Source organism: Myotis brandtii, unplaced genomic scaffold (assembly GCF_000412655.1).
Source record: "Myotis brandtii unplaced genomic scaffold, ASM41265v1 scaffold1464, whole genome shotgun sequence".
NCBI lineage: Eukaryota > Metazoa > Chordata > Mammalia > Chiroptera > Vespertilionidae > Myotis > Myotis brandtii.
Window position 1 is genome coordinate 856,406 of NW_005355263.1, and position 13,309 is coordinate 869,714.

Sequence of the window (13,309 nt, forward strand, 5' to 3'; positions counted from 1 at the left end):
AAGGAGGTATGCAAGCAGAGAATCCCAACACGGATCCCTAAACCAAAATCTACAGGCATCATTAAGCTTCCCCCTAAAGCTCCCCCAGGGCCAATGGATAAGCCCATTCACCACACTGGCTATGGGAAGCTACACATCATAAGGACTGTCACCTCCAACACTTTCCTACACATGGGAGGGAAAAGGTAAGTCATGCCAATGCACTGCCTGGATACATTAACCTACAGAAATACCTGGAAAGTTGAAATTACCACTTTGGAAGGCCAAAGAGGACAAGCGATCTCTCCAGGAAATGAAGCAGCAGCAAACTGACAGGTGGTTTATTCACAGGTTGCTGGACCTGGCAAATGAATGTCATACTGAAAGTGTAGCACAACTACAATTATTTTCACCTATATTTGTGTAAATGCATATATGCACAATCACAAGCCCAGACATACCCCCCAAATCCTCATCCTACCTGTAATCCAACCCAAAGTTGGGACTATCACTATCCTGGGATAAGACTGAATTCACTAGGACAATTCAAAAGTTTTCTGGTGGACCCAGAAGTAATCCTCCATTCCACAAAACTTGATTGATTCTATTTTGTTAAGATGTGCTGGAGAGAATTCCTAATCTGCTTCAAAAAAGTAGTATTACTTCCATCAATTAAAATCATATTTAAGGTCTAAAACTATGATTTCTTTATGAGCAGGAGAAAATAAAAAAGTAGTAATTCTTACCACTTTTACAGAGAAAAAACAACAACAAAAATGAGTAATAGCTAAACACATCTATTGTGTGGCCTACCTGATAATCGCTGGCACAGTATGCACGCTTGACTGCTGGTACTTAATCTTCTGTCCCATGTTTCTAGTAGGTTGTTCCCTCTGTATATACCAGGCCATGGACTCATATTGTAAGGCAATCATAGACTTGTAAGATAAATCATTTTAGATTGGTATTGCTGCTTTCTATAAGCAATCAGGACATTGGAGAATCAAAGTTCACTAATATTGAGTTATTTTAGGGAGATATGAATCATTGTCCTAGGTATTAAAAAAACAATTTATTATTTCATAGGACATTCTTTAATCAACATCTCTTCCCTGAATCAATGCTATAGAAAAATCAGTTGATGCAACAAAAACTTGGCATCAGGAGACTCAAATTCCAACTCTGGTTTTTCACTCATTTGACACTGAGCTCATTCATTAGTTGAGGTGTTGAGTTTCTCATATGTAAAAGAGGAGAGCTGAACAATTCTTCAGGTCTCTTCCAGTTCTGATAATCCATGAGTATGTCTAACTACAAAATGTTGAATTCAACCAGTCATCTATAAGACAGAACTCAGTCTCCTGACAGGAAGCTAAAGTAATTATTTTCATCACACTGAACACTCTTACTAAATCAAGAAAAAGATGTGTCCGTAACTCAGTGTGGACAGAGTAATACAACGATGTTTTAAGACAAGGCATTTTGAACATGAGAGACAGTTATATTTCATAAAGTTTCAGCCAGAAAAAAAAAAAAGAGAAGAGCATGACCCAATGTTTTCTGTGATCCTGCATGGAGAACTGGAGGCATGATGGAAGAAATCCTCATGGCTAAGGACACAGTTTCAGACAGCTGTCCTGAGATGGAACCAATGGAGCAAGAGCAAAGAAACTGCCATTCTCCACACTCATCCTTAAGTCAAGCCTGCTTCAATGCATTGATGCCACCGAGCCCACTCTTATTTCCAGGAGGAGGAGAAGGGCTGGAAGCATGGGCAGGACCAAACTATGCATGCCAGAAAGAGGGATGATGTGCAGCATCCCCAGAAGACAAGTGGCAAAGGGAGAAGGTGGGGAGGCCAGGTGAATGAAAAGTCTGAAGTAGAAAAGTCTAAAGTAAAGGAAAGCAGTAAGAGAACAGTGGAAAGAGTGGACTACAAACAAAAGTGATGAAGCTGTGACACCAAAAATAGTACAAGAGACAATTCAGAGGGAAGTGCAGAGACAATTCAGAGGGAAGTAACTGGTGGATAGTGCAGTGTAGCACTGTATCCGACATAATCAGGTAATGTTAAGTGATCAGAGGAAGAGTGAATTAAAGAGAGAAGGGCTATTCAGTCAAGACATAAGTGAGAAAATGTGTTAAAATATGGCAATGGTGTATGATAGAGTCAGGAAAAGCAGTTATGCTGGGTAACATTCAACACTGATAATTATACTAATGAAAAGAAAAAACACTGGACCTCCTATAATGGAAACCAAATAGACTGAAAAGAAGCAAAAAATAGGAAAAACAAGCACCAACAACAGTCCCAGCAAATCAAAATACCCTGGGAACGTTTTACCTTGAAGAGGAGCGCAAAATACGTTTCATGTTGGAGATTCCAAAATTGTTTTCTCCTATGTTAGGAGACTCCCTAAATACAGTTTCATGGCAAGCTGGCCTAAGTTCCAGAGCAAGAAAGAAAAGAGGGACAAGATATTGTATAAAGTCCTAAAAACAAGGCAGGAAAATAGCGATACTTCTCTGGCAATCAGCAGAAATCTGCTTTAAATGGTAATGCAGTTCTAAGCCTATTAAAAGTCTTTAAACTAACCAAGTCTATTTTAAAAGGATTACCAACCAAAACCATTCTTATATTAAGTAATATGTAATACAATGATATGTCATAAAATGCATAAATATCTAAGAACTAGGAATATTATTTGGAGTTCAACAAAATGGTATTGGACCTATAACAAAACTAAAATAAAAAGAATCCTGCCTCCTGAGCATAGTCCCATCCCGTTTTCTGCCGAAATGCAGCCCCTCTGAAGAACAATGAAAATAAAAGAAGCTGTCGTAATAATTCTAGAGTGACTTTATGTTAATTTTAAAATGGAAGAAGATAAAAATCCAAGTGAATGAAAACAAATCTAATATGTAACATAAATTTTAATAATCCGATACTTTTAGCCTGGAATCTTTCCTTAGTCTTTCATTTATTTAGCTTCAGTGATTTCTAATCTCCTTGTAACTGTTTGAAATAAAGTACAGACACACAAATGTGTTTTTTTACAAATTGAAGGCAAGATCTTCCCATAGCAAAAAGGTTACTTTTTGCAATACTTGCATTATTGCAGTGGTCTGGAATTGAACCTGCAATATCTCCAAGGTGTGCCTGAATCTGATTTCAGGAATGTGACTGATCTAATATATGACTGATAATTAAGGACTGAGTAATGGAGTAAAACATAACGTAAAACATAACTCTTCCTGGGTTATGTTTAAATTTTCCTTTTTCTGGGGACGTGTGACATACAACTTGGGGTCCAACTCTAATCTGGGGCACAAATTCTGCCCACTGTCTGTTCCTCATAAGAAGAAAATTTTGTGAGATGTGAAAATTACATGAAATTCAAATTTCGTTGTCTGTAAAGTTCTATTGGGATACAGCCACACTTGTTTGTTAACATATTTACTGTCTGCGATTGTATTTTTGCTAGAATGGCAGTCAGGTAGTTGTAGCAGTAACCACCTGGCTAGCAAAGCCTAAAATATATACTATCTGGTCTTTTATAAAAAAAGTTTGCTGATCTCTGCTCTAGTGTAAACTAGACTAACAAAGAACTCAGGGACAAGAGCTTAAGAAAAACTTAATCAACTAGTAAATACTAATAATTCAATTATCAATCCTATGAAAGCTGATGAAAATGGGAAAACGATATTTCAAGCTGTTTGTGATATATAGTAAAATGTTAAATTCTATGAATGCACTAAAATGTTCAACAAAAGAACATCAGATAAGAGCACATCAAAGAATGTGTGCCACAAATAATGTATTATTTATCGTTGAATGGAAGTATTTCTAGGCCTTCCAAATTCCTGGTATTTTTCAAAAAATTCATAGACACAGCAAAATTACAGCAGAACTACTAATGTACTTGTGATTTGGAGACAGATGTTTAAATTGTACCTTTAAGTATTCATAATTGTTGTCAAGAATTTGTTTTAATCACTTGCAAGAATCATGGAATTGTATTATGTTACCAAATTCAAGAGGTTTGCCACTTGGGGTGCTCTCCATTCAAAAATGAGATGTGGTTGTCTGAAGGCAGTTTTATTTACTTCTAGCAAGTCAAGAAATCAGGGTATTCATATCCAAAGCTCTGCCTCCCTTAAGGGAGGCTTAGCCATTTGCTTATATACACTATTTTGTCAATTTCACATGTTGATTTCTTCTTTGCAGTTGGCTATACTTATCAAGTTGGGTTCTTGTCAAGCTTATCCTATTTACAGCTGGTCTGCAAACATTGTGCTACATTTTAACATTTAGCAAGAAGAACCTTTAGTAAGAATGGCCCAGACCTTGAGACCCTTGTCCTACCTAATATATAAAACTAGCCCATGAAGGTTATCTATGGGTCCATATGTTATAGTCAAGTTCAGAACAATGGAGCACTCCCTCTCTCTCCATTCTCCTTCATCTCTCCTTTTAAAAGTTATCCTGACCCTGGTTTTTGCCCCTGAACTTATGTCTTAAAGAAATATTATTTGAATTTTGATTGAACCACATCAATGTGTAAATACCATAATGTAAGCAGATTATGCTTTCCCCCCTCTAATTCTATTACAAGTGTCTAAAATAGGGCCAAGCGTGAGAGCTCAATAAATGATTTTAAAAATAACATGCCCTGAAGTTGATCCTCTGTTGTATGTTATCAAAATCTACTGTAAATATTCCAAGTCTGAGTTTTACATGTAGAGTCACTGCTCTACAACATCTACTATGCATGGCTGCCTATAGGCCTTTCATGTGAAAAAGGAAAAGAAAAAAAAAGCCACAAAAAAAACCCCTGGTTTATTCAGGTTTATAGGAAAGATCAAAAGTGTTCCCCTACTTTGTCATTTCGAAAAGGAATTCAACATAGATAAAGCAAGCAACGTGATTTGAAGGAGATACTATAAAACATATTAAATATTACCAAAAAAATTTTACAATGCCCATTTCAGCAATCACAAACAAAATGTACAATCAAATTGGTTCTAAATGACAAAAGCTTTCACCTGTAAGAATTACTGGCTCATTTACAAAGCAAAAGTCTGTTGTCCCCTTTCAAAACATAATTTATAAAAATAAATCCAAATATGAATAAATCAGGATATTCCTTGGCCTTTCTTTGTGAAATTGGGTAGTTGGTTATTTAATTTACTGAGATAAGGAAGTCTGGAGAAGAGGCAGATTTGGGAATAATTCAGTAATTGGATTTCATTTGCATTTGACATTCCTATGAAATAAGTAAAGACTTTACGAAGACAGCCAGGTATATGAGCCTTGAGCTCTAGGATTAAGTTTGAGTTCCTGGTAGAGATAGTAGAGTAGGTTGCAATGGTGCAACGTACTTACAGTATTTGTATCCAAGTAATCAATGTTCTTTAGAAGAGCAAACTTAAGGAGACTAGGGGTTAATAGACACAGTTTGATAACAATGATCTATATAAACAGAAGGGTTTATAAGATATGAACCTCTTTAAATTGATAAAGGATTGTTATTTTAGAGATGATACGCTTACCATTGATAATTAGAATAATTATGTATGAGAAATTTAAGTGCACAGACTGGTTTCAGATTGCCTGCCTATGAAAACAGCCTTCTGACTTACTAAGTGAGTAACACTGGGCAAATAATTTAACCATGTAGCGCCTCAATTTCCTCATCTATAAAATGGGAAAAACAATAGTTAACTACCTCATGGGGTACTTATGAAGATTAAATGAGCAATCAAAACATTATGTGCCACATAGTAAGCACTCAACAAATCCAAGTTAGTATTATTATCTGCAGTCTTCCACACTATACACAAAAGTGTCCTCAGACTTCAGTTTTCTAGTTAGATGCTTGGTAAGAGATGACATCAAAGATTCAGAATTAACTAGGGAAAGCATATGAAAAACCCACTTAAAGAAGTGGAGGCTAGAAGTTTTGCAGACTGTGAAAACTATCCTCTTTAAAAGTAAGCTGTATGTTTGCCAGTCATTCCTAAATCTGTATCTACAGCCCTGACCCAACCCTGGAGCTCCAGACCCAGCTGACTACTAGATACTTGACTTGGTAATTTAATAGGCATGTTACTGGAATAAAAAGGGGAAACAATCAGTGTTCTCTTCAGTTAGTGAATGATCAAGTGACCCTCTCTATCTCCAGGAACTCTCAACTCTGCTCCCTAAGTCACAAAATCCATGCAGTAAATGACATTCTCTGTTTTCAGCTTCACACTTTATCATTATCATTAATGTTTTGTAGTCATGATTCTACTGCATGTATTGTTCACTTAAATCAGTTCAAACAATTTCTTAAGGAAGGCAGGGAATAAGAAAATAAGTAGAAAAAAATTAGATGCCATAAGATGATTCCTGGGTTCTGCTGCCTGAAGCAGACTGCACTGCACATTCCTCAACAGAAGCAACTCTCAGCTGTCTTATCCTGGGCCATGACTCCAATCACCACCAATAATGTCACCAATGGAGAGATCACACATCCCAGGTGGACCAGGACAGTTCCAGTAAAATTCTAATAGCATGGCTTTCCACTCTCAAAAGTGCCTGGATTGGATGAGAAATTATATGTCTACTTATGTATATGATCACCAAGAGCTCTGTAGCATCTTGCATTCATTCATTCATTCCTCCATCCATTCATTCATTCATCTAATATCTACCAAACTCCAAGTACCAGGTCCCATGTTGGGCTCCATTACAATGCAGGATTCTAATATAAAAATGACATATCTTGAAAAGCCACAAGATATATGCAGAAAGGGTCATATTTAGATCAAGAGCTTCAGTAAGAGTCTCTGAATTACATACCACATCTAAGAAGACATGAGAACAGCAAAAACAGTATATTTGCTTAGACACATAATAAACAGATAACTGGATACATTAGACAGATGTTATACACAGTGTAAAACCAGCAAATATTTGTTGAATAAATGACTAAAATGCTCCATTGTATTGTCACCATTGGTGTGAACTGGGAACAGGTAATAAGGAAAGATGTTTATTTTTATAGACAAATAGCACACAACAGGAATAAAAGCATCATTACAACTATCTTTCCTTTTTTCTGATTTAAGGTACTATTTCTCCTTTGATCTTCAAAACAAAACATAATTTATACATTTTAGGCTGATTTTCCCCATTAATGTAGGAAGAATCAGGAAATCTGAATTGGTTCAACTGTGATTTCTTCCAGATTAGAAATACTATACAGATCAGTTAGGCAAATTGCCAGTAAATTATCACTCAAGCAGAATTCAAGGAAGCTTATATGCTCACTTTACCTAAAAGCAGTAACAAAGCAAAGACCTCTCACAAATTTAATGTTAGTGATTTTCAAAGCTTAGTCTTACAGCTAGAAGGAATCTAAAAAGTAAGGTAATCCTGACAACTCCAACATATTATCTTGATGGGGATTCTGGCAACTTAGACGAAGGAGGCTATAGCACTTTAAAGTTCTACTAGATTCAATGTTTAGAACTGTTGGCGGGTAAAACCCCTACAAAGATAATCCCTAAGAACCCTCATTTTACAGATCATGATAATGAGGCCTGAGAAGCCATGTAGTAATAGTGGGAAAAGTGTGATTTAGAAAGTCAGGCCAGATATTTTCCTTGCTGTGTATTTCTCAGAACAATACTTTTCTGTTTTTCATTTATAAAAATGACACTTACCTTTTAAAGTTATTATAAAGATGAAATAAATTCCTATTTATGAAAACATCTAGCACATAACTGATGCTCAATACAAGTTGATTTTCCTCCTTCCAAAGGGTAACTAACTTTAGAGACACATTGCTGGTGAGCAGCAAGAGACAGGACTAGAATCAAGAATTAGGATTCCCTTCACCACTAGAAAAGATTTTAATTAGTTCTTAAATGGTCTCTATCCTTTAAGAAATATAGCTTTTAACACCTGAGATAAGGGGAGAGGGTAATTAAAGTAAATATGGGACACCACAGCCTACAAAGAAAGATAATTGTGCCTTGAAACACAGAGATGCATTTGCTAGGAATAAAGTTCCAAAAGAGTCAGGAAGTTATTCGAGGACGTATTACATTGGCTACTTTTAAAAAATGACTTCTGCTCAAGATCATATATGTATCCCATTCATTTAGGGTCATTCTATTGGTAAAGTACTCTATCAATAGTAATATAATTAATGGATATAAATTTTTATTTTATTTTTAAAAAATATATTTTCATTGACTTCAGAGAGGAAGGAAGAGGGAGAGAGAGAGAGAAACATCCATGATGAGAGCAAATCATGGATCGGCTGCCTCCTGCAAGTCCCCCACTGGGGATCAAGCCCACATCCCGGGCACATGCCCTTGACCAGAATCGAATCTGGGACCTTTCAGTTCGGCAGGCAGACGGTCTATCCACTGAGCCAAACCGGCCAGGGCAATTTTTAATAAAGAAAAATTGTACTGAAACAAAAATGACATCTGCTCAGTTTGTACTGAAAGCTGCCCTTGTGGAAACATGCTTTAGTAGAATTTTGTTGTTTCTAACAGACATTTCACAACTCATATTTCAACATTAACGTTTGCAGCAAATATGTATTAAGTGTCCATCATGTGCAGGGCCCTGTGGACTATACAGACATAAATCAGACTTTGGCCTTGTCCTAAAAAAAATCTCAGAAGCTAGTAGAGAGGCCGGCCAACTTTGAAGAAAGACAGAGGACATAATTAAGCCTTATGGGACGTGAAAAGAAAAGTTCCATGCCAGGTCTATGGTGAGAAGTTACTTCATGCTCTCTCCTCTAGGATAACATGTCCACGGCACTGGCAGGGGGTACACACAGCACAGTAAACACCGTATGAATTGTGCGAACTTAATCCTAGTCTTGCTTCTGATTCCAACTAGCTACGCGCACTTGTCCAATTACTTTACATCTTTAGGTCTCACGTTCCTCGTCTGTAAAATGAGTTCAAACGGATGGTCCCCAAGCCTCCTTTAGGCTCCAATAGTCCAAATTACATCACTATGATGACGTCAGCAAGAAAAACTCCGGTTTCTATTTACCACACACTTCCCATGTGCCAAGCACTGTGCTACGGTGCATCCTTTATATTATCTTCATGTAACCTTCACAACAACCTTATGAAATTGGCATTGTTATTATCCTTATTTAGAGATGGGGTGGGGGTGGGGGGGCAGTATTATGGGGCTGGAGTCGCGGTTTGAACGGAAGCAGTCTGAACCTACTCTAGGAGTTACTCGTAACCCCTACAACCCAAACGGTGTCCTCATGAAAACCCTCTTACCCACTAAGAAATAAGGGAAAGAAAAACAGAGCTTGGAAGACGGTCCTTCCTGGCTGGCGGGCAGATCTGGGTTCACGTCACACTTCTCTGTCCCACGTGTTAGTGAGTCTCAGCACCGCCTCCCGGGCGATGCCCGCGCGCTGCCACCGCTGTGCGCGACCTGGGCTGCTGGCGGCTCCTGCCGGCTGGTTCTCCCACCAGTCGTCTCCAAGATCGTCTGCCATCTCCACGCGGGGCTCTCCGTGGGCGGACCACGAGGGAAAAACTTACGGAGGCAGAGACTCGCTGTCGCGCAGCCAGGGGTCCGAAGAAGCAGCACGAAGAGCCTCTCCTCAGACCGCGTCGCCTCCGCCCCGCAGCGATGGCGTCAGAACCTCCGTCCCGCCTCCCAGGCAGCCGCGCCCAACTCGTCGCAGTTTCCACACCTGTGTTCCTGGGCAGGGTCGGTTTGGAGACGCAAAATAAATCCCTACAAAAGCACAAAGACAAGAATACGCATAAGAAAAAAAGAAATATTATATTTTTAATTAGTTATTTTTAAACTTTAGGTTTTATTTTTGCTTAAAGTTGTTGTCGAAAGTGTGGAACCGGATGCGAAGACAGTTTTTCTCTGCTCAGTTTCAAAGAACTGGAGCCGCGGGACCAGACCCGAGCACGTGGCTGTGTTTTCATGTGTGTGTCAATGTCTGGGTGTCCTGTGTTTGTACAGTTTGCTCTTATAAAAGGTGCACAAGGGCTCATGGCCATGAATGTTGGGCCTTTGTTGTAGATGTGGGTACTGCTCTTTTTGTCCGATGTGAGTAAAGAAAATGATTGGTCTGTAAGGGCTCCCCACGGAAAGTCCCTGCTTGTCCGAAAAGTTTAGAATCGACTCCCTCACCCCCTTCCATTGTGCAACTCTTCCCCCGCCTCCGCCCTCCCCCCCTCCCCTAGAAGGGAGCCCATTGCCACCTAACTATAGGTAAGAGACCTACAGTGCTTCTTGTCTCACTTTCAACGTGAAGTGGCAGAGATGGGCAAGGAAGACCTGATGTGCGCCAAGTGCTGCAGCCAGCTGTAAGGTAAGTATAGACAATATTTTCAGGCCGGTCTTATTACACAGCAGTAAAAATTTTAGGAAAAAAAAAGGATTAAATACACGCAACGTGGCCGGCACTATGCTTGGAATAGTGGTTTAAAGATGTGTAAGATATGATGGCGCCTTCCAGATGTCACCAACTAGAGTAGAGGAAATAGAACTTTTAAGGCTAAAGGCTAATGATAGGATACATCCTGGTAAATAACAAAGACCAAGTATCTTAATCTGATGAGGATAGGATTAGTCATTATGTGAACAATTCCCCAAACCCACCCAGCTAATAGGTGGTGTATAAGTGCATTACATGGCTAAAGGCTAATGATAGGATACATCCTGCTAAATAACAAAGAGTTATTAAGTATCTTAATCTGATGAGGATAGGATTAGTCATTATGTGAACAATTCCCCAAACCCACCCAGCTAATAGGTGGTGTATAAATGCATTACAGTTAGACTTGATCAGCGTGCCCTAAAAGAGAAAATAGGAGGTATAAAGTGGCAAATGTAAAATCATCTGTAATCCTCAAAATGTGCATTACAGTTAGACTTGGTCAGCGTGCCGTAAGTACCCTAAAAGAGAAAATAGGAGGTATAAAAGTGGCAAATGTAAAATCATCTGTAATCCTCAAAATGAATGACTTCCACGGGGAAATGTAAATAAATGGCAGATGATTATGATGATTGATAGATTATTGAAAAGGAAAATTGGATGAGAAATTACAACGTGGAAGAGGAAATGCCATGGCTAATAAACATATGAAAGGTTGCTCTGTCTCATTATTAATCTGAGACATACAAAAAAGGCTATGTTGAGATACTGTTATTTTTATTCAGTAAATTGACAAAATTAAGTCTGGGAATACCAAATTCTGGAGTGTATATGCATCAGTAGGAATTCTTAAACATTATTGTTGTGAGTGTAAATTGGTATAGCCACGTGGAAAAGCAATTTGGCAAAATCTTGTAAAGGTCAACATACATACCTTATGATCCAGCAATTTCCACTCCTAAATATATACACTTGGGAACCTCTTGCCTGTGTGTACCAGGAAACTATAAAATAATATTCATAGCAGCACTGTTAGTAACAGCAAAAAAACAGAAACAACCCAATTGAGTTTGTATGGGAAATGGATAATTAAATTATAATACAGCCATATAATTAAGCAGAATAAATGATCTGGCCACTCAGTGTATATATTAATAATAATCTGGCCACTCAGTGTATATATTAATCTGGCCACTCAGTGTATATATCCACATAACATGGATATAATTTGGAAACAATGCTGAGTTTTTAAAAAAGCCAAGTACTAGCCCTAACTTGTTTGGCTCTATGCATCGGCCTGTGGACTGAAAGGTCCCAGGTTCAATTCCGGTCTAGTGCATTTACCTTGGTTGTGGGCACATTCCCAGTAGGAGGTGTGCAGGAGGCAACTGATTGATGTTTCTCTCTCATCAATATTTCTAACTCTCTATCCCTCTCCCTTCCTCTCTGTAAAAAAATCAATAAAATATATATTTTTTTAAAAAGCCAAGTATTAGATGCCATTTTATAAAGTTCAAATACAAGGAAAACTAAAAATTGTTTAGGTAAAAAAATGCATATGTGATTTTAAGGTTAGAGAATGGTAAGCACAAAATTCAGCACGTTTCAGGTACCTCTCTAAATATTTACACTGAGTGGCCAGATTACTATGACCGGCCAGATTATTATGACTGGCCAGATTATTATGACCACCCCATCAGTACAATGAAGTGAATTAGTTATGCAAATAATAATAATAATAATAATAAAACCTTGAGAGTATTTGCTTAGGAAGTTTTCAATATCCAGTATTTTTGGAAGTGTCAATGAAGTACTGATGGGGTGGTCATAATAATCTGGCCACTCAGTGTATATATTAATTCAGGTAATCATCATAACTCCATTGAGGCACTGTGCTGAATTGGATATCTTCTATTTAACACTCTACTTTTCTATGCTCTAGAACAGGGGTGGGCAACCCCTGGCACGCGTGCCAAACATGGCACACCAGTAACTTTTGCTGACATGGGAAACCCTCTCTTATAATCTTCCATTTACAATTGTGAATCTTTGTTCTCAGTGATGAATTTTGTAAAGTCTCATAATAGGAGTAGCCTGACGGATGAAAGTAGTAGCTCGTGCATATCTCTGAAGGTCACGAAATATAAACTTGATGTAAAATCTCTGTCATCAGTGTTGCAGCAGCAAAAGTCCCACTGATAATATCAAACGGAGTCATAAAGTTTTCTGTCGGACTATCAGTGTACATGTATACATTAAAAAATAAATGTATTTTTCATCATCATATACTGTGTTTTTGTCGCTCGAATGAATTTTATTATTTCTTCAAGGTTCTTCACATACGTACACCTTAAGAGATATCAAGTAGGCGTAACATGTTCTCAAAAAATTAGGGTTGGCACGCAGAAGAATTTTGAGTCAGAGATTTTGCTGGTTTTGGCACGCACTCACAAAAAGGTTGCCCACCCCTGCTCTAGAAGATTGATGTAAATGTTCCCTGAGCTTTGGGTTCAGATTTGGGTTCACCAAATTGGAGGCATCAGTAAGAAATTAAAGGATGAGAGAAAAATGACACCCTAAGTTTTCTCTTTAAGGCTGGGACCAGGGTGAGGCAAGCAAGGCCTAGGGAGCAAAATTTAAGAAGTATCTTACTCTCAGCCTGGCACCTCTGCAAACCTGAGAGTGTGAGCATCCCTAACTGTGCTGGGGGTTTCTGCTTGCTTCACCCGAGTCCTGGCCCTCATGCCTCTACCAAAGACCAAGGCTCATCCTTACTCCCTTAGCTCTATTACTAGCCCTGGGGTTCTGCACCATCCCTTGTTTCCCTAACTCCACTTTATCTTCATAGTCCCTTTACTAAATTCTTTTCAATTATCCAGTTTAAGGATCCC

General features: G+C 38.3%; 1 protein-coding gene across 1 annotated transcript in view; it reads right to left on the minus strand.

Annotated features, from left to right (window-relative positions):
- The window catches only part of CMSS1 (cms1 ribosomal small subunit homolog (yeast)), a 387,195-nt gene extending 377,511 nt beyond the window's left edge, over window positions 1–9,684 (minus strand). The window contains exon 1 of the mRNA XM_005861239.2: window positions 9,452–9,684. Coding sequence (XP_005861301.1) covers window positions 9,452–9,515 — 64 coding nt within the window. The 5' untranslated portion in view covers window positions 9,516–9,684. The remainder of the gene's footprint in view (window positions 1–9,451) is intronic.
- Between the last annotated feature and the right edge of the window lie 3,625 nt (window positions 9,685–13,309).